Source organism: Varroa destructor, unplaced genomic scaffold, assembly GCF_002443255.2.
Source record: "Varroa destructor unplaced genomic scaffold, Vdes_3.0 BEIS01000003.1, whole genome shotgun sequence".
NCBI classification, from domain to species: domain Eukaryota; kingdom Metazoa; phylum Arthropoda; class Arachnida; order Mesostigmata; family Varroidae; genus Varroa; species Varroa destructor.
In genome coordinates, this window is record NW_019211456.1 from 33,460,527 (window position 1) to 33,481,729 (window position 21,203).

General features: G+C 39.6%; 3 protein-coding genes across 6 annotated transcripts; 1 reads left to right on the plus strand and 2 right to left on the minus strand.

The window, feature by feature from the left end:
- Positions 1-3,071: 3,071 nt before the first annotated feature.
- LOC111246247 (large ribosomal subunit protein eL22-like) lies at positions 3,072-5,577 on the minus strand. Its single transcript, XM_022795537.2, has 4 exons — positions 5,428-5,577; positions 4,877-5,020; positions 3,908-4,029; positions 3,072-3,319 (listed from the first exon to the last, which is right to left on the minus strand). The coding sequence occupies exons 1-4, from the start codon at positions 5,434-5,436 to the stop codon at positions 3,163-3,165; spliced, it is 432 nt and encodes a 143-aa protein (XP_022651272.1). The 5' UTR covers positions 5,437-5,577; the 3' UTR covers positions 3,072-3,162.
- A 105-nt stretch (positions 5,578-5,682) lies between these two features.
- Positions 5,683-12,367, plus strand: AP-2mu (adaptor protein complex 2, mu subunit). Of its 2 annotated transcripts, none has more exons than XM_022795526.2 (3): positions 5,683-5,836; positions 8,062-9,261; positions 9,662-12,367. In XM_022795526.2, the coding sequence occupies exons 2-3, from the start codon at positions 8,062-8,064 to the stop codon at positions 9,794-9,796; spliced, it is 1,335 nt and encodes a 444-aa protein (XP_022651261.1). In that variant the 5' UTR covers positions 5,683-5,836; the 3' UTR covers positions 9,797-12,367. The 2 variants fall into 2 exon arrangements, with proteins under 2 accessions (XP_022651261.1, XP_086841874.1); XM_086985748.1 differs by lacking the exon at positions 5,683-5,836 and adding an exon at positions 6,040-6,432.
- A 482-nt stretch (positions 12,368-12,849) lies between these two features.
- Positions 12,850-21,181, minus strand: LOC111246240 (uncharacterized). Of its 3 annotated transcripts, XM_022795518.2 has the most exons (6): positions 20,780-21,181; positions 18,735-18,908; positions 18,464-18,551; positions 17,419-17,684; positions 14,674-17,163; positions 12,850-14,448 (listed from the first exon to the last, which is right to left on the minus strand). In XM_022795518.2, exons 3-6 carry the CDS (start codon positions 18,537-18,539, stop codon positions 14,263-14,265), a joined length of 3,018 nt encoding a protein of 1,005 aa, XP_022651253.1. In that variant the 5' UTR covers positions 18,540-18,551; positions 18,735-18,908; positions 20,780-21,181; the 3' UTR covers positions 12,850-14,262. The 3 variants fall into 3 exon arrangements, with proteins under 3 accessions (XP_022651253.1, XP_022651254.1, XP_022651252.1); XM_022795519.2 differs by lacking the exon at positions 18,735-18,908 and having other exon boundaries at positions 20,804-21,181; XM_022795517.2 differs by lacking the exon at positions 18,735-18,908.
- Positions 21,182-21,203: the final 22 nt, after the last annotated feature.

Here is a 21,203-nt window from a genome sequence, read left to right on the forward strand (position 1 = left end):
CATTTGACCATTTTTTTTCTGCGCAACCACGTTATCTCAGCCCACCATTGGCCTTCAGTTGGCAACTTAAATTGTCGTAAATTAACTGATTTTGAGCACGCCTAAGTTTGTTCTTGATTTATCAATGAACAATATATGTTGTTTTTTATATGATTTTAGCTTGACATCCCTGTTCAAAACAACACGATTCGCGTGCTTGATTTGCGACATGTTTCACAACGATTATATGCGTGCTCGATGTGAAGATAGCTTGATTAGATTTTAATTAACAATGAATATATTAGGGACGTTGGCGACCCTTTATTTTATTTTCTTACAGTTATTGCATCCTAAGTCTATTGTATGTGCGCCAACTATGCAATCGTGCACTTAAACAACAACAATGATTTAGGACCAGCAACGGCTGAAGACACCTAATATCTTGAAGCTTTATGGCAAATTTGATTGACACTGAAACGTTTGAATTTATTGAAGCCTCAAACGTTTGGCTTCGCTTAGGTTTTATTTTAGCCCAGAAACAATTAGCTTTTTAGCTATATCCATCAGTTGTATGGCAGTAACAGTAACAAAAAAAAAAGCTCTACCTAATATTCTTCAGATAATGCTAATCAGATGAATTATTCGTGCAGGTCCTGTTCATGTGGCAGGTGCATTTCACCATCGAAAATATCCGCATTTTTTTATAATGAGTATTGGTGATTAAATTTCACAATAAAAAAGGTCCGTTAACAGCAATTCGGTACGACTTACGTAGATAATTAGTGCAAGTAAATAAACGAAACGCTTTTGTCCGGCTAGTGTGAAACAGCATCCACTAACTTTAACGTTACTTGCTGATATTGTTTAGGTCACTGAATTCTCTTTTAACCCTTGACATTCCACACTGAAAAATACCTAGGTCACATGTTAAGCTGTTACAAGCGAATGACGAAGTGGCGGGCTTCGAAATTGAAAAACTTTTGAACTACGCGCTGCTAGCAGACGACATTTAGCTAGTAAATTCTCCAACCTTCTAGAAACGTATGTGTAAAACCGGTTGAGCTTATGTTACAAAAAATAAGTTTAGAAAAGACAATACCTTTCAGTTCCAAAAATCAACATTCAGTGGGCAAGTTTTTGTTTTTCGAAGGTCCTCCTAATGCTGCAGAAATTCACTGAGGTTTAGTGAAGGCACTAAGCGAATATATAATAAGTAAACGGCACAAAGGTTTCAAGAACTGAAATTGGAGTATTGAAGGTTGGGCAAGGGGTGACCAAATATCAAGGTCCGAATGACAAGAGCGCATTGCTGCAGTCGAGCAAGCTTTTTACGAAAGTAGAGCTTTTAAGGGCTCTATTAGCTAAAACAGGCATATCACATATAGTGTATTACAGAATTATGACCCAAATACTGGAAAGAGAGTAAAAAATGGGTCACCTATGAATTGAACATAAGCCCATTAGAAGTGTACGTAGATTATTCCACGTGCAGTTTGCAGCGATTTAATCAACAAAAAAAATTCGCGTGGGGCATACGGCTGCCATAGATAAAGTAGGGTTCAATATCTACCGCCAGTCGAAGAAGGGCTAGGCGAGAGTACGACGTCGCCTGAGAAAAACTGAGTTCGGTAGGAATGTCGAGTAATTTCGAACTTAAGGTAATGGAAATACTTACAAGGGCATCGGCTACCATGAGATACTCGCTGAAAATTTCCGCCGCTATCCCTAGTTCCTCAAAAAACTCATGGACCGTTGGCATGAACCACAGAGTCTACTTCCACACAATGCGCTATTTAATAGTAACGCCAGACCCCATCGCCGTACTTCTTGAATTGCATGAACGAATATCCAACGCCTGTGTTAACTATAAGGCTTTCCATCCGAAGAAAAGCAACTGGTAGACAAATATATTTTAATATCAATTTACTTTAAAAAGCTATCGATTGAGAACGTGAATTGTAGGTATACGGTCTTTTAGAAACCACAAAAGCACTGGGGCAAGTGTGTGAAGTATAAAAAGAGTGCCTTCAACAAATAATAAAAAATCGTTATTCAAGCTCAGTTAGTTCAAAAGTTGTCCTATGTTACTTATGTAACAGCCTAACAAAATATCTAGTAGCAGTCGAGCGCTTTAGTGAGAAACTCGTAATCCTTTTTCAGCTGAAGCTACGTAACGAATTGGATGATCGGACCAAAGCTGTTTCTTGTACTGGTTGACTGCGAAATTAATAGCAGAACACGCTATATTCATCACTTTCTTTGTGGCTCTGTCCGTTTGATAATTTCAGTTTGCTGGAAGGCAAACAAAGAAATCTTACGAAGATTAGAGAAATCGGCATGATTGTCGAGTAAATAGTCAGTCTTACACTTTAAAGAAAAATTAAATAACGTAATGCAGGAGGCGATTTTTCCTTTATGCCATAAACTCTCTCAATCACAAGTTCTATATTTAGCCTTCTAATGCCGAAGCAAATAGAAATATGTTCTTGTATTACTTCAAAAAAAATATGCCGATGAAGTGGCCAGACTCGATCAATAATCGATAACAATAATATTTGCATAAAGAATAAATATACTATAGGACGACAATTGTATAATTACTGACTGTCATATTCCGAGGATTAAAGCTTGTGCCTAAAACCCTAACAGACCTGCCATAGCCCTTGAAACACCTAAATCCATCAAAATAATGAAAACTTTTTTATTTGCAAGCAGCTATTTTCATTTCACGTCTATGATAATGCACGAATTTGCCCGTGTACAACATGAGTCTTTGTTGACCTATTTTTAGCTATGAGCACCATGTGTGCCCCATTTATGATAATTATTTTTTTTATGTAATAACCCTTTGTCCACTTTTGTGATACATCATAGACACAAAGCTAAAGCTTTCAATAATTAGCATTTGAATTAAAGCGTCTCTTATGGAAGCTACCAAGCGTCTCTTAAAGAACCTAACAAGTCTTAGTGTGTAATCACTCCAGAAAAAGCTTTATAATCTACCGGTTAGTTGCTCCAATATGCGCCTATCTATTATTGCCTACCCATCCAATTATCATTAACAGTTAAATGGAAACGTATGACGTCAACGATAATCTGCCGACAAACTTGTTTTATTACGTTACAAAAAGACATGTTCGCGGATGTCGATTTACGTCGTTGCAGCGAACGGAGACCAAGGCCTTACTCGTCCTCTTCATCATCATCATCATCATCATCATCTACATTGTTGATCTGATAGTACCGAAGTTCAAAGCCATCCTTTGCCGCAGCTACCACTCGCAGCCAATCCCGAAGGTTGTTCTTCTTTAAGTACTTCTTCGTCAAGTACTTTAAATACCTGAAAACACAAAAGATCGAAATTACTTTAGGATAAGCATGTTTCAGTTTGAATCAATGACAACATTCGATTAAGAAGACTATAGTTTTCTACTAATATCTGACCGAGTGAAATTAATACATGTAGCAAACGTTTCGGCACCGGCCTTTGCTCTAGCCCAAGGCTGGCTTCCTCGAAAGCATCATTGTACTCCCAATATAATATTAGGCAGTCTCTGGACCTGTGGAGCCCGAGGACCGTGGCGAAGGAGAAGCAATTCTATTTCGAATAGCGATCGCATAGTGAGAACTCTCTTCAGAAGAAACCAAAAACTATTCTTTAGCATCAAGGAAGCACAACTCGGTCGTAACAAGCCACGCTTCTTAACGCGTATCACCTTACTATTGATATAAAATGACAAAAGAAAGGCATCTATGGCTTACTAATGGTAATGTACTTAAGTATATGGCACATGTTAGTAAGTACGCTCTACAAGGCGGATCGAAGATCGTGCCGCAAGAATATGTGGAAACATTTGGTTGAATACACGTGGGACAACAGTTTAAGAGGGTAAGAGTCGCTGAATCAATCCATCCGTTCACAACATACCTTTTCGAGAACGGGATGTTCGCAATGATGATCACTTTGTTTTTCTCCTTATACACTGTGATGTCTTTGCCGAGGTTCTTGGTCTTGCCATTGACTTTAATGCGGCTTTTTAAGTAAGTTTCCTGTAAATATTATACATAGTTTAGTATAAATAGACGCTAGAATAGCAATCTTCTGCCTCTCTAAGCGAATATGAAATCAAATAACCGTAGTGACTTAAAAACCGAACAGATCACGCAGAGTTGGGAAAACCGCAAAGAATAGATAGCTGACAATAGCGACAAGAATGTTGACCACACATGAAACCAAACCGGACTTGAGACACGAAATGGAGATTACATGGTGCATCGATTTCGGGCCTATATCATTTAAAAAGGAGATAATTCAATCTGTAGACTGAACACTCCAGCCAAAGACCCTATGATTCTAATCAATTGTCAAAATACCTGTTCCTTATTCGCATTTCATAATAATACTCGATTGTTTAACAAAAAAATAACCAATATCGAAATAATACGCGATTGTTTACAAAACGAAGGGACATACGCGAAGCCTTCACGAGGTTTCTCCTCGAGACTACCAAATCTGAGGCAAAAAGTCGGCGAGCCAGGTGAACAAGCCACCGCCAAAATTGCCCAAAGCAGCTCCATATAGAATACGACTGATGCAGAGTACTTCATCGATACTAGTCATTCGCATGGACCAGTACCAGTTCAAAACCGAGCGCAGTATCGGCTTCAGCGGCTTTATTCTGTTCGATGTTGTCCAAATCAACTACTCAACAAACATTCCACACGTGTCCCACATCGTGGATGTTGTGATTAACTGACCAGACGAACATCCACATTCTGAAGGCTACTCGGTTTGTCAGCATTCTCAGTCTCAGCCAGGCCAGGCGCTGGCATAGCCCCGCATTCGCAAGACTCCAGAAACTCGAGCTACTGATCTAAAATCGAGCAAACCACTTACGAAATCTGCGACCTTCATAATGCCATCTTCAACAGGGTGGGCGCAATCCACGACATACTTCTGCTGACCTCTCTTGACGCCAGGCTTTTTCTTGATACCCGCCTTCTTCGGACCCTTTTTTCCGGACTTCTTTGCAGGCTTTACCTAAGATCACATGGAGACAGCACAGAGCCAGATGAAGAGTTAAGACAATATTCAACTCGTCGTCGATAAAATTTCTCAAAATCGACTTTCTCTGTAAACAATCAGATAATTAAAGAACGAATCGCAGTGACATCAGTGATACGATATCAGGACTCTAGCCGAAATCATCATTTGGATGGACCACGGCATGACTATGTGCATTTTTAGGTTCACTTGGGAATACAGAGTACCACGTGGCGAAAAACACGTCATTGAATTAAATATACGATAATTCCATAATCTCTTCGTAATGCCAAGAGGGAATTGTTAAACAGAATTACTTTTACTATTTTCAGCTTCTTAGTAAAATTAAGTAGCTTTTGGCGAAATTTAATACATATACGAGAATTTTCGGGAGCTCAACTTACTGCTGCCATCTCGTCTTAATCACCGGGCGGAAAGACTGTACGATCCGCGGACGACCACGATTTCAATGCAAGATACAGTGGCGCCCCCTTCCTAAAATGGCGCTCATCTATTTTAATTATTTGAAAGGGATTTATTTGCTTGCGGTTTGCTATTATTTGTCATTTCTTCTATGCTGGTAAGACTACCTCATTGTTTAAAGCGATTTAGATAATTTCATCAATATTAATTCGAGTACATCGCGGCGCTGCAGTCGCCCAGCTCAACAGCTCATGAGCGGTCGTCCACTGGTCTACAGAGTTGCGAATTTCGGCCATCTTGAGGGGTCGAACTTTGACGGGTGAACGCGAAGGAACCGCGAGATGTCATCTTAACCAATAGAGTGAATCAGCGCTATATCTAACGACCAAGGTACACTCATTAGGAAATGTAATATATGAGGAAGTTTATGATTTTAGGGTACAAACAGGAAGATCATTATTGGCGATCGTTTCAGCCGCCAATTCTCGTCCCGCTACGGACGAAACCAACCCAAACTGATTGGCCAGGATAAGCGGATGTCAAGTGCGCTCCTCTATTGAAATAGATTCATTTTGGATCCTTTTCTTTTTATAACACTCTGTGTTTATGCCTTTGTGTGCGTGTGTATCAGAATCGAGCGAGTACTCAAGTGGACAATTAACCTAGTTATCTGTTCCTATTCACAATTCGCTAGTGTGTATGGCCATTTTATGTGAATATGTGGCTGTATACGGGTCCTGCTTCTGACGGCAATTAGAATGGATTTGCAGCTAAGACATAGATCTATCGACAATTTTGAGGACACAATGACGGCTTACACGAGTGTTACTCGGCGGCTTAAATCACTGCCCCTTCTCTTCGAGCCACTGTGCTGAATCGGCAGCCTGATACAGACAACGTTTGTTCTTCCGAATCATCTCATCCTCTCGTGTGATCTGCAATTGACGAAAAAAGACGAGATAGCAACTGCAATAGAAACCAATTTGGTCCATATAAGCTCGTTATTATAAGTAATTTAAGTACAACTTAGTTAGCGTTTTCTTTTGTTTTTTTTGTTTTTTTATGGTATTGTTTATACTAATCGTATTTACTTATGCGTTTCTGATGCAATTTTGCAGCGGTAGGTAGTTCTTAGGAAATGGAAATTGCTATTTGTGATTTTGCCCGTAGACAAGTTTTGTGTCAGTGTGCGTGTGTATTTACAAAGATTTCCAATTTAATAATCCTTTGATTGTATTCCGTAAATAAAATGAATCAGTTCCTACTCCCTTCGCGCAGAACCTAGGTGCAAACTGTCAATAAGTAGGTCTACTTGAATGGTCAAAACTAACTGAAATCTAAATGAAAGCGTGTTTGAGTCATCGAAGACTCCCCCGAAGGTAGGCTATTGCTCCCCGGAGCGTCGCGGGAGGGGGCGTTTCCCAGTTGCTACAAGCTGCTCTGGCACAAGCAGGTGTAACTGCTAACCTGACGTAACATTTGACGAACACAGTGGAAGGGCTACTTAGTATATATAAACAGTTGCCATTGGAAATACATTAATGTTCATGTTCTAATACTCGTGATCATTGTGTTCGCTGATTAATATCAGACGATGAGTCCAGTTATCTACCAAGTGTCAATAATTTAACTGAGCATATATTTTCACATAAATAACATAACTGTTTGAAACGTATTCATTTATTCCTGTGTCTTTAAGTTACATCATTAACAGATTGACGTTATTGTTAAAGCAAACACATCATGAATTTTTCGCGTTATTTTATTAAAATGCAGTGTATGAATGAATTCAGAACGAAATATGATTGGTATTGTGCACAGTGTCGTGATTTTACCGTATGTTACAAGAGTGTCTGAAATATTAATTCTGTCATGACTGGATCGGTGTCTAAGAAGCCATGAGTAATAACAACTTTGGTTAAAGTTGTTGTTTGACCACAAGCCCCGCAGTACCTTCTGAGCTCGGTTCCGTCCTGAGTCAATCTTTTTTCAACGATTTCTTGACCACTTGTTCCTCTAGATGAGACTTGATTAGTGTATGCATATCAGTTATAAGTAAAGTTGTCTGAAAGGTATGAGCGCCCACAGACGCAAAAATCGTATTTTTAGTAAACAAATTTGAGGACTTTTGTTTTGCGTCTCATTCAGCAGTCCTTTATACGCACTGGAAGGTGTGGCACTCGTTCCGTTTTTATCCTTCACCAGTGGTATATTAGGTTCTAATAGATCGTGTTATTATTTAAAGCACATGCTGATAGAAACGTAGCGTAAATACATTTATTGCATTTGCCCTCCAGGGTATGAACTTAGACATTGAACGCATTCATATGGCTTATATGGTGTTAGATGTTCAATTAGGATAATTCAAAACAATGAAATACAACTCTTTTGGTGCTCAAACTAGTTATGAAGCTTCAATCTTAGCAATGCTAATGTCTTAGAGAATAACCGTTGTGTTTATTAGTCAGCCATATAATCATGTAAAGTGTATCGAAACATATAATGAAACACGTGTTCGGCTGTCGAATTTGATATATCGAATTATTAAACTTTAATGATGAATGATTGTTTTTCTATTGTCTATTTCTATTATCTATATTCGTATTCCGTTATAGATGATTGGTGGTTTATTTATCTACAACCATAAGGGCGAGGTGCTTATCTCGCGAGTGTATCGCGATGATATCGGTCGTAACGCGGTTGATGCATTCCGCGTAAACGTCATTCACGCCCGTCAGCAGGTTCGGTCGCCCGTCACCAACATCGCACGTACCTCGTTTTTCCATATCAAAAGGGCAAACATTTGGCTCGCCGCCGTTACAAAACAAAATGTCAACGCAGGCATGGTATTTGAATTTCTGCTCAAGATGTGCGAAGTTATGCAGAGCTACTTCGGCAAGCTTAGCGAAGAGAACGTCAAGAACAACTTCGTTTTGATTTATGAACTGCTAGATGAAATTCTCGACTTCGGCTACCCGCAAAACACCGACACGGGAATTCTGAAAACATTCATAACGCAGCAAGGTGTTAAGAGTGCAACGAAAGAGGAGCAAGCGCAGATTACGTCCCAGGTGACAGGCCAAATTGGCTGGCGACGAGAGGGCATCAAGTATCGGCGTAATGAACTATTCCTTGATGTCCTAGAGTACGTAAACCTTCTTATGTCTCCCCAAGGTCAGGTGCTTTCGGCACACGTGGCTGGGAAGGTCATAATGAAGAGTTACCTCTCGGGCATGCCGGAATGCAAGTTCGGTATCAACGATAAGATCACGATGGAGTCGAAGGCGGGCGCGTCCGGTGGAGCTACGAAAGCACTCGATGACGCCAGTGCCACTTCATCGAGGTCGGCAAAAAGCTCAATCGCTATCGACGATTGCCAATTCCATCAATGCGTCAAGCTTAGCAAATTTGAAAGCGATCATGCCATCTCGTTCATTCCACCCGATGGCGAATTTGAACTGATGCGTTACCGTATAACAAAAGATATCTCATTTCCTTTCCGAGTAATTCCTCTTGTTCGGGAAGTAGGTCGCACCAAAATGGAGGTGAAAGTAGTACTCAAGAGCAACTTTAGGCCATCAGTCATCGGCCAGAAAATTGAGGTCCGTATCCCTACACCGCTAAACACGTCAGGCGTACAATTGATCTGTATGAAGGGTAAAGCGAAATACAAGTCAAGTGAGAACGCCATCGTCTGGAAAATCAAACGAATGGCCGGCATGAAAGAGACACAGCTCAGTGCCGAAGTTGAACTTCTACACTCAGAAGCCGCCAAGAAAAAATGGAACCGACCACCCATTTCTATGAACTTCGAGGTATGTACAATTTTGTTAATATACCACGCGTACTATTATGTCGAGTAGTTACCGTAAAGTACTATATGAATCATAGCATTTTAGTAGTACAGTTTTTTCAAAATATACCGCATTAAAAAAAGCGATTTTTTTATAACGATCATACGTTGTTAAACTATTTATTAGCCTTATGCTTCTATGAAAAGTGGGAAAAATATGGTTTTACAGCATCTTATTAGCCTTTCAGCAGTTTAGGGGTTTTTAGTACGACGATGATGGCGATTATTCTTCGACGTTACAATAATACTAAGTAAAATAATTATCGTCACCTACGCAAACGAGGCAAAAAAAGCTCAGTCTGCCAGGATAATTTCGAATCCTTTCACTACATACCAATGTTTATTATTGTATCTTTTCACAGGTGTCTTATGCTCCCTCTGGGCTTAAAGTTCGCTACCTGAAGGTATTCGAGTCGAAACTGAATTACAGCGACCATGACGTCATTAAATGGGTCCGATATATCGGTCGCTCTGGTCTTTATGAAACTCGATGCTAAACTCCTTATTCTTCCTTGAAATGCGTCGCAAGTCCTGGTATGTAATTCTGGAGTGAAAAACCGAGGAGGAGCGTTGATTAGGTAATGTTACCTGCAATGTTTTCCAACCGGTCGGCGAAGCAACGAGTATCGATGCCCGATAACCCTTCAACGGCAAGATTTATCTGTCTATAATGGACTAATGTCTCAGAAAACCTATGTAACTTTACACAATCTTAAGATCAGTAGAGGCAAGACCGGAAACTACTTTAGGAAACAGGCACACAAACAACAACCGCCACAACGAAAATTACAACAGATAAATTTTTTTCCGTTGCGGAAAAATCTATATACAGAGGCAAACATTGAAACCACCACAAGCCTACTTACACGTAGACGGAATTGTTGTAGATCTTCCTTGACGACGGCAGTCTAGCTGTATTGGTCGATCGTTCTACTAATGACATGCGGTGGCGATATCAATAGCATAGGTTAGTGAAATACGTACCAGCCTGAATGCTGTGTTTTGGTCCTTATGAAGGTGATGTGCTGACGCTTATAGACATACACATATACAAAAAAAGGCGCGCACGAGTGAAACAATGATGATGGTAAAAATTATATGAATAGGCGCGTCACTGCAGACAAACCTATGGCGTAGGCAAATGAAAATACCTAGAAAAAGAGATAGAAGGAAGGTTAAAGTTAAAGAATTGAAGAGAAAGACGTTAGAAGTGTAGAGTTTCCAAAAATACAAAGCATCTCTAGTTAAGCAAAAGAGTTTGTAGGAGGTTAGCTGTGGGAAGCAAAAAAATGACAAACTACGATTATTTTAAGACGAATAAGGAAGAGCATGCGAATGATGTCTGTAAAAAAAAAGAGAACAAAATATAGCAAAAAAAGCACAGTTTCACCTCAACTAAAGAAAATGCATATAGAAGTACATTTGAAAAATAATTTATAGTCAAAATATCGGAATGGTCTATTAGATAATGCCCGTCAACGATAAAAACGTATAACAAAGGTTGGCATCGATAGCAAATGTTTCGCTACACGATTGATGCAGCCGATGTTTTCCGAACGTTACTCTCGTTTTTTAGAATCTCTGCAGATGGAAATAAAAAATGTCTTAGCCTTTGCTGAGACGACCGACTGGCTAATTGAAAAATATCATTTTCTCTAGGGGAAAATGGCTACATCGCTTCTGCATGTTTTTTATCCGATCGGGTGGGTTGCTCTATTGATTAGTTGATCGTAGCGTTCGAGGCAAAGTTAACAAAACAGGAAAAAGTGATAAATAATACCATGAAAATGTAAGGCGTTACCCCGTTCTAATGAACTTATAGTATGATATGTCTGATAACGCTATTAGGACTAGTTATATCGTAATCACTACTTGACCAAACTGACGTTCAGCCCTGTCAGTTTGTAACATAGGGCAGCGCCAATAATGATGCGAAGGTACGATAAAAAAAAAACGAGGGTTAACCTAAATTACTCAAAGACAAACAGAAAAAGCGTGTGTAAACGGAGTAAATCAATATACACAGATAGAACGAATTACCACGTGAATAATAACGATCTAATTTGATATAATTGAAGAAAACTAGTAAATGAAGAAAAAAAGTTAGTTGTTCAGTTAGTAAAAGGATTATTGGTGATAATGAATATTTTGAAAATTGTAAAACTCACAGTTGCGATAAATAATAGTGGTTATATGTCTAAAGTGACGATCCATGTAGTGATCAACGTAGTCATAAATATTGCCAACAATACGAAAACTATATACGTAGGACTATTTCTTCAATGTGACGATGTAAACCATGAGTTGTAAGTAATTGATGAAAACCGAAAAATCGATAAAGTGACCGTATTAGTGGCGTCTGGATAGGACGTATCACCAATAGAAATAACTATGAGGTATCTACGATGACAAATCTGGAATCTGGTAGTTACAAAATGGGTTGCAAGGAAAGGTGGACAGCAGACAAAGGACGAACTCGAAGATAATGATGATGATGGCTAGGACCGAAGCACAGTAACCATTATTATTATTGCTATCATGTTGTTCAGGAAATGCAGAAGATTCCCAGACTATGTTGTAAATATGGAAGTTCTATTGTGGGTTATTAATAATTATAATTACAACGGACGTCATTAATAGCCAGCAACGGTGACCAAGCAGTGACGCCTGATTTAATATAAAGACAAGAACGATAACGGGATTACAATAATATTATCGAACAGAATATACGTCGAGTAATAACAAGATAAATACGATGAACTTCAAACAGATAAGCAAGATAACGTATAGAAATGATTTTAAACAAATCATAACGAGTAATAATGAGAGAAAGGAAGTGCAAACATGTATTGAGAGTACGCTGGTGGTACTCTATGAAATCGGTTGGTTGATTATTTGATTGATTAATTTAACAATGATTAAATAATAGAAAAGAAGAAGAGTGCAGAAATAAGAAAGAAAGCCATGACATAACATACGACAATAATGGTGCAAATGCTATCATGGTAGGCAATGTTTTTATTATTTAAAAAGTAATAAACACAGATACAGCTCTCGTTTTATCCATACATGTATTGTATTTTTTAATTAGTGGCTTTGTGATTATATCAGACGAACTATACAAGTAGACCGATTTCCAGTATTACAGATAGCGTAAATAGTGAGTTACCGAAAGCCCTTTAAAGCACATGTACACATTTTTATTGTATATTAAAAGTTACAAGGCGATTAATTTTAACCTTTTAAGAAAAAGGTCCTCTCGAAATTCCTACAAGAGAACAAGTATATGGAAAATAATTTCTCAAGTAAATGTCTGTAAAACTTAGCTCGTTCGGACTGGTTATGCCAATATTAAAGTTGACCTCCCTTTGTTGCCAGGAATATCGCTACGTTTAACCTCGCTGGCCCCAAAACTAGACCGAGGGTTAGAATCCTCCCTGTACTAGTGTAAAAGAATGGTATTCATATGTGCTAGATCATTAATAAAACGCACTAATTTTATTATAACCATGAGTGAACGATAGTAATATCATAAATAAGAAGCAGGGGCTCACAGCTATATCACAGGTTTATTGAAACATTATACAGCTAACTAGGTTTTCCTCGTTTACCTAAACCCGCTGTTGCTCCGTCCTTACACCTTCCATCCTATCTGTCTTTTCATCTATATACTGTCATGTTGATACTCTTTGCCTTACATTGCCTACGTACATAGATGTACGATGTTGTACATAATTGTTTATCCCGTCTTGCTTTTTTGTTTTTTTTATTAGTGGTTGCGCAAATACTTGGTAGTCACGTAGGTTCATAATTGATTTTTCTCAAAGTTGTTATTCCGTGTGCTATACCATAGTTGTAGCTTAGATATGCTTTTGTGCATTAGTAAAACTGCTGTGCACGTTCGTCGAGAAAATATGAATAATATTTTTTTAAATTAATGTAGTTCTTCCGATTTCCTGTCTTCTGGCTTTTTTTTTTCAATACGTGCATTATATGATGATAGGTAAGCACAACTTCTCATCATTAATTGGTTGTCCGCGAAGTAACTTCTGCTGTGCATCTGGGAACTCCAACTGCACAACGAGTGACGTCTGTGGCCACATACGTCATGCCGTTATTAAATTTTTCATGCCTTGGCCACCACGTCTAACTTGCATACAGTAATCGTTGATGTCATTGGCGTCGCGTACTCCAACTCTCTCTCTCTGGAATTATAGACTCCGGGCGAGGAAAAATGCAAACTGTATGGTATGAACGATAAAGAAGCCGTTAATCTAGTAAAAAAATTTTTTTTTTCTAATTTTTATCTAATTTTAAATAAATTTATCAATTTTTGGGTTGATCCTAGGGAGTTCACTATTCTAGTGCATGGTGCTGCCATAAAGTAACGCTGTACCACCAGAGAGTACTGTCCAATGTGTGCGGTGCATTTGTAGACACGTCGAATCGCATTGTATCGCTCGGCTGAATATGCCGTTATAAGAAATCGCGCCTAATTAACGCCAATTAAGACGAACAATGTTGAAAACAATACAACTCTCTAGATGATGTCTCTGTTTCCCTCACCTTAACCAATCTGTAGTGAATCTCAATGTATGTATATTTACAAGCTAGACAGAATTAATCGTATCAGTCGCTGTAAACCGTCTGTGCGCACTTTCTGGGCGTCTGAACTTCATTGAAACATTTGGAAATACGTATTTACAGTCGCGATTAGATCCAGCGGAAAGGTAACAACACAGCGCCCGCAGGTTCGTCACGTACATTTCATAACTGCCTTTTAGACGATTAGCTTTCTTGAGGCAGTGGCATGTACAAGGAAAAAATACTAGTTGCATTATTCTACACTGTAATTTAGCTAAATAGAACTGCATGTACCCGGGAATATTTTGAGCATGCAGCCTTGGAATATTTGCTGATGAAGCATGTTGAGAAAGTTCTTCCATATATAGTAAGTGCAGAATCAATATAGTTTCAGGCAAGGAAGACCCTCTGCTAGAACGTTGGCCCAGAAGTTGGCGCAAGTTGCATGATAAGCATGGTCACCGAAAAGCAGGCGCGGTCTCAAAGCCAAAGGTAATAAACATACTGCGCACGTGTCCGCTGAAGACTGGAGTGGCGTGAGGAGGTGGTCCAAACAGATGACGCTCTGCAATGGACCCACGAAGAAGTCAAGCAAAAATGTAAGATTTCCGCACTTGATTAGAGGCGACTTAGTTTCTAAACAGAGCTCATATCTCGCGTCTTTTCGCACAACTTGTGCGTCTAGAAAAACATTTCCATTCAAGCGACACACACGGCTATACTCACAATAGAGTTTGAAAAACAAAATTTGAAAGCACATAACAAGTTTATTATTATTACACTGACTTACCAAGCCCAATCTGACTGTGAGGTCTTCTAATTGTCGACGCCAAGCGTTCTCAACCTGCTCCAATGGGCCCTCTATTCCGTCAACATTGAACAAAACTGCTGCTTTTTTGATCTGCTGACTGACGTTGTACACTTCGAGTAAACTTGACGCGTATCTCTGCCCCTTAGTTGTTGCTAATACTTCAGTCAACACGCCTCGATCGTTTCCCAAAATATGGGTTGCAGTTTCAAGTACAGCGGCCACCTTCCCTAAAACTCGCGCCCAGCTTTCCGCTACCTGTTCCTTCGTTACATTTCTTTTCCCTTCCTGCACCTGCGTATTGGGATAGTGAAGTAGGTAAAGTCCGGTGAGATCCTGAAGGGCCGATGATGGCTTACTGAAGTCCGTAGTGGGGTCTGGCGGAGGGAATATCGGAGGCTGCGCCCAACAAAATTCATCGGTAGCCTTTGTGTTTTCCGCTTGCACAGTCATCCCAAGGTTACTGCAGGTAGACGCGTTGCCTCGAGGTTCCACTGTTGTACCATCGATATTCCATTCAAGAGTATCATTCTCGTCGATCCCTTCTTCGGGTAGAGTTCGCCTGGGCGAATTGAGTTCAAGAGATAAAATTGACCCCTTAGTTGGTGATGACCCATTGCTTTCCGTGTTCGGTCCCAGCTCGAAGCTGGACAGGGAAGCACACTCGGAATAGTTAGCCTTGTTAAACAGTGACAGACGACGATTACCTCGCGACTCTCCAATGCTACCAATAGAGACGATGGACTTTGCCGGTGACGCCGGAGTGGAATTCACAGCTTGAGCGGCGACCTGCCCATCAATAATAGAATAGCCCAGATCAAGGTCCTGAAGTTCATCTATTGCAGAGCTTTTTGCATTCGCATCTTTCGATGAGATAGTCAACGAATCCAAGATACTTAATTCATCACCAAGGCTTATGGTGGGCACTGTGGGCAGCTTCATTAAGGCTAGAATATCAACTTTCGAACTTGTGTCATTTTGAGCGGATAACTCATTTTCGTTGTCGAAGGCGTCCAGTGTGCCATTTTTTAAAAATATCTTGTTTTGCAGCATATCTTCTTGTTCATGCGTCTTTGATTCAGGTTGATCCGTTTCCAACATCCGAAACACAGAGTATTTATCAGCTGGATTTGTTTCAGAATACTGCTCAGTTTTTGATTGTTTCTCCGGTGAGCCTAACAGAGCGCTTTGAGTAACTTTTTCAGAGGGAGCGCTTTGGAAATCTGCGAATTCATCAAATTCATCATCGTCTGCACTAGCACATTTGTATAATATTCCTGTTGGGAAACTCGCGATTGTCTTAGCTGTGCACGTTTGAGAAGTAGTTGGTTTAAGCGGAGACTCAACGTCGCGTGGCTTCTTAATCGTAGTCGTTTTTCGATCTTTTGAGCCAGCCGAACTTGATGTTTCCTGATCTAGTAATGGATAGTGTAACCACGGATTCGGTTCCGTAGGCGGCTGAACAGTCTCCGTCATTTGCACTGTTATCGAGTTGAATAGCGACGGTAGCACAGAAGGAAACGTAGAAAATGGCGTAGGTTTAGGCATAGCTGCGGTTGCTTTTGTCGAACCATCGGTTTTTGCTTTCGGCAGCGGGATCACATCTCTGCTGGCCTTGGGTTCAATAACTTCCTCGTTTTTCTTTAAACTAGTGTTCCTTTGGCTAGTAACAGCTTCATGTGACCGAAGTTCTTTTTTTTTTCCGTTTAATATAATATCAAATGAAAACAAGTCCGGTGTTATAATAGGTAGTTGACCACCATTAGATCCCAAAGTGGCGACACTTGAGGTAATAACATCCTTTGTTTGATGTCTTTCAACAAGTAGTGATGCAGCGAATGAAGACTCGAGCGTTTCAACCGTCTTCGGAGCAGGAGCTTGAAGTGATTGTGACTTCCCCACAGGAGCGGATTGAAAATCAGCAAAATCACCGAAATCATCATCGTCAGTGTTGTCACCAGTAACGATGCCCTCGAGGGCATCTTTTGTCGGCTGTTGCGACGCCGCTGAAGCAACAGAGGGACCTTGAAACATTTCATTTGTCGTGGATAAACTATTGCTCATACTACTGTTAGTACCATTATTATCCATTAAAGAAGGTTGCATTTTACTAGCCCAGTCAACGCCCGTTACCGACATCATATTTGACGATTTTTCACCATTTAACAACACGGCGGAAACCGGACTTGAAGTTAACGCAGAATTATGTAGTCTTGAAGGATCGTCTTGCGTTGCGGTGTTTGTATGCTTAAGCGAAGCGTTTGACATAACATCTGTAGCATTTGAAATCGGCTGATACAGTGATGGCATCGCTGCAGCTCCGCCTATCGGAGGATGAGATGCTGATTCAACCGATGCTTCTGGAGATACTATTGGTGTCGTTAGCGGTAACGGATACCCCGCAATAGCCAACTGGGGTAAGGGTGCTTGCGGAAGACTGAGGAGCAAAGTAGGATTTGGAGGATGCCCTTTCTGAAAGTTGCGTTCAAATTCACATAGGTTAAAGGTACGCAATTGTTAATATTAAACTATCATAAATTATCTACAACAAGCAGTAATAACTTTGGTACAAATACATTACCTAGATGTATGCAGGCTTAAAAACGCGTATGAAGGAGTGCTAAATGAAATTAGCATTTATTCGAATGCTAACGATGTATTTAAGAAGTTCGACTTCAGCAACAGTATATGCGACCGATCACCTTATACCCGCGGTACTGCACTGACCTGACAGACAGCGACTAAGGCCAAAGCCTGATAGAATTCATGCTGCAGTAATACTCCAGGAGCCGTTCGAGAGCACTGATCCCATAGTGTCGCCAGAACTGTTTGAGGTAGGCCTGAAGCGAGAAGCAGTTGATATACTAGACTGGTGTCTAATGGAGATGTCGGTACTCCTGCAGCCCCTGAGGGGTGAGAGGTGGGAACGCTAACCATTGCTTCCAACTCTCGATACAATCTGGGAACTTGCTGCGTACAAAGCCACGCAGGACCTTAAAGAGACATAGATATATAAATTAACACTTTGCCGGACTTCTCCAGACTAGGGTCTGGCTAAAAAGAAACAAATTCAACAGGTCAAGGCCTAATACAACGACCTCATATCGGTAACTCTTATTGCCGGTATTTTTGACCTGTGGTTTTTAACTGACTGATGCAGTCAAAGTGATACTGGTTCAAAGGCTGGCTGCTTAATAAAGAGCTAAAGGCAAACTGTTAGTGTATATTGTTAACAACGTTGGACCATAGAAGAACTTTCATAGCATATCATATAAGATCTTACCCAAGGAAATGTCACTTTGAGCTTATAGTTGCACATTAGCAATAAGCTACATGTTAAACAATATAAGCAAATTGTGCGTACCTGACAAACTAGCATTGACCCACAGCTTAAAAAAGTTGATCACTGTAAGTGGCTTTAGAATTTGCTTCAAATGTGGATTAATATTTACACGACGTGCATTGAAATAATTGCTTTCGTAATATAATACGTTATCTAGAAACTGAATGCGTTTACTACAGAAAAAATATGGCCGCATGTTCCTTGACGGATTGTGTATGTATCTAATCAATACAGATGAATTTTTATAGATAATGTTTCATGATAATAGCCTTAAATATGAAATGGATTTTATGCATAAGGATGTTCATATTACATCAAGTAAATTAAGCCCTACCTATAGATAATTTTGCGGTCATAATAATCACAAAAACACTATCTGTATGCATCTGGCAAATATAATTTATAAGACGAAGGATAACAAATACTCACGATTTGTTTTAATTTTTGTGCTGTCGATGAGGTTGCCTGAGAGCAACCTCTTTTCGAAGGTTTTCAGTGGGTCCATTGGTGAGAGTTACTGAAAATAAAATTATTTACATGCAGGGTGAATCTTTGCTTATTCTTAAACGGTTCAATAATCAGAGCTTTGCTTAGTGCACCTCAACATTATTAATTTTTCATGAGTTAGCCCATGATCTAAGGGATGTTGGGCCACTAACGATTGAACTTTATGAACAACTTATATCGCATGTTATCATACTTAAATTTGTCACGCAGTTCGAGAAGTTGTCTTTGATGAAAAACAAACGTAATTCGTAAAGACAGCTCCGATAGTCAAGAGCTTCTTTGCGCGATAATATCAGCCCCGTATTTTGCAGCCAGCGGAAGAGTTTTATTCCTATTCTGTAATCTCCTGCTGGGCTTGACCTACAAACTTATATGCCAAATTATTCATAAAAATCTTATATTAACTCATCATTACATATGCACATACATATAGTCATAATAACAGTTATATCACGTTAAAGTCTGAGCAATAGAAAAAACGGTAACTATATATCAATTATTAGTTAGTTACAAGCAAATCCAGCAAAGTTTAAAATCGAATAACTATTGAGCTGGTTGGGCTAGAGTGATTATGCTTAATCTCTTGGTATGTCAATTTCGCTGTCACCCGCTATGAAAAACTGAACGGCTTTTGCCCGATCACCCCAGGGGTTACATTGTTTCAGTTGGAAAAGAAATATTTATCGTTGAAGCGTCGTATGATTAGGAGAAATTATATTATGCTGTTGCAAGCGGATCCGCTCGAACCTTCAAATTTAATTTGGAACTGATGAGGCTTAAAAGATGAGTACCCACAACACATATTAAAAAATCATTTCTATTTTTCACTCACTTGTTCCAACGCTATGATGACTTCGAAACAACAGTATATCTATCATTCGAGTTTCCATATGCAATTTTTGGCTTTTCGATATGAGTCTTTCTCGTTCATCAGTTGCCCTTCCTAGTGCGTAGAAAGCCCCGTAAACACATAGATTTAGACTGGGAGAATAGGCCGACTGATGTCAACGTTAAATATTCCTTTGCTTAAACCAGGAACTGATTGAAGTCTAACCCGATTATAAGGTAACCAGACTGACTGATTGCTTTTGATAGCCACGCCGATGTTCTATGCGTCTCTTAGGAATTTCGAGATACCGAGCTTTACCCATTATTTCATTTTTAACATTGTAGCAGATGCCCCTGGTATTTATTGCAAGTACCGCCATTACCATGAACATGCACCGAAGTAAATTCGACTGGTTTTCATTGGCAAGTTTTTAGAAAATTAAAGTATTTACTAGCCGAATTCGTCGTCTGGCGGCGCGTGGTTCAAAAGTTCCTGTAAAGTCCGTCAGGTTCGCTTATGACATCCTAACAACAAGTCTACCGTTCTCCATTTAAGATCTAAATGGCTGTGTTACATTTCATCTAGTTCTATTGCTGTAACCTAAATAGAGATATATTCCGTATCATTTTAGAGACGCCTGATACCGGAACGGGATCAAGTAGTCTATCTTTTTTTTTAGATGGACAAATACTTGTCTGTTCGACTGTCTACAGATCCGACAGATATTTTGTGATATTTTGACTAGCTACGCACTCATATCAGTACCAACGATTTTGTTATTGTACACTGGTCATCGACTACTGGTCAGGTCATAGCGAAATCTAGAGAAATTTCAACTACTAGAATACCCCAAAAGCAAAACTCGAACATGGTTTCAACTGATTGTTTTAATTCAACCACATGACTCGTAATACTAGATTATTCACATATGTATATGTAATGCAGATTGCTCCATAATCGGTGCTACATTCTCAACAATTTTCGAATCCGTGTGTCTTTCACAACTTTCAGTTTGTAGACGCTTTAGAAGATTTAGGAAAAAAGGCGGTATAAAGATTATATTCCAGTGTCCCTTACTTTTTTACCAGCGTATTCTATGTCAATGTTTCAACAACACATAATTCCGTAGCTCTGCTTAGGGCTTAGGAATACGAAGGGGCGAATGAAACAAATTATATATATGTATATAACATTCCTAAAACAATTCCTTATAATTATTACGCGTAACTCTAAACCTTACGCCATTAAGAACCACCTTTGTCCACGTATGTTATTTTCGAATGTGTATATAAACTAAACACCATATGCGCTAAAGATCAGCAATTAGCCAGCTGGTTGATAATGCCTCCGAAATTTTATCTACATGCAATCCTCCAACTTTGTTACGATCACGACTGTAGTTTACTTACCGGCAGGACTCTTGCGGTCCTCACCTGTTTGGCAGTTTTTGCATTACTCATCACAACTTCATCTCTGTTATCATTATCCGGTTACTGAAGTCGCAGTCCAGTTGAATTTCATGCACCAGCCGTCACCCACCAGCATCGTTTACATGCCACACAATTCACTATTATAGCTCCAAAATTTTGTCTAACTAGAAGACCAGCTGCAACTGCTTTTCGGAAAAATATCAGACGAAATGTTCTTTGTGGAACAGCCTAACATAACCAGACGGATGGCTCACACATGTATACACGCACAGGAAATTCTCCTCACACAACAAGATTTTGAGAATTACGTTTTTCGTCCGCACGCACTTATTGACCTAAGCTATGGACGGGTAGCGCGCAGCGATTCGAGAGATATCTATTTTGTCGCCTGTCTCCAGCCCGT

Excerpts from the sequence above, each read along its gene's own strand:
- LOC111246247 (XM_022795537.2), bottom strand. Across the intron at positions 4,030-4,876 it reads TTATGAAGGTCGCAGATTTC|GAAACTTACTTAAAAAGCCG; the intron begins GTAAGTGGTTTG and ends TAATATTTACAG. Across the intron at positions 3,320-3,907 it reads AACATCCCGTTCTCGAAAAG|GTATTTAAAGTACTTGACGA; the intron begins GTATGTTGTGAA and ends TTGTGTTTTCAG.
- AP-2mu (XM_022795526.2), top strand. The coding sequence starts at position 8,062 with ATGATTGGTGGTTTATTTATCTACAACCATAAGGGCGAGGTGCTTATC. Across the intron at positions 9,262-9,661 it reads CCATTTCTATGAACTTCGAG|GTGTCTTATGCTCCCTCTGG; the intron begins GTATGTACAATT and ends ATCTTTTCACAG.
- LOC111246240 (XM_022795519.2), bottom strand. The coding sequence starts at position 18,539 with ATGGACCCACTGAAAACCTTCGAAAAGAGGTTGCTCTCAGGCAACCTC. Across the intron at positions 17,164-17,418 it reads CCTTAGTCGCTGTCTGTCAG|AAAGGGCATCCTCCAAATCC; the intron begins GTCAGTGCAGTA and ends CGCAACTTTCAG. Across the intron at positions 14,449-14,673 it reads TCACAGTCAGATTGGGCTTG|AGCGTCATCTGTTTGGACCA; the intron begins GTAAGTCAGTGT and ends GGTCCATTGCAG.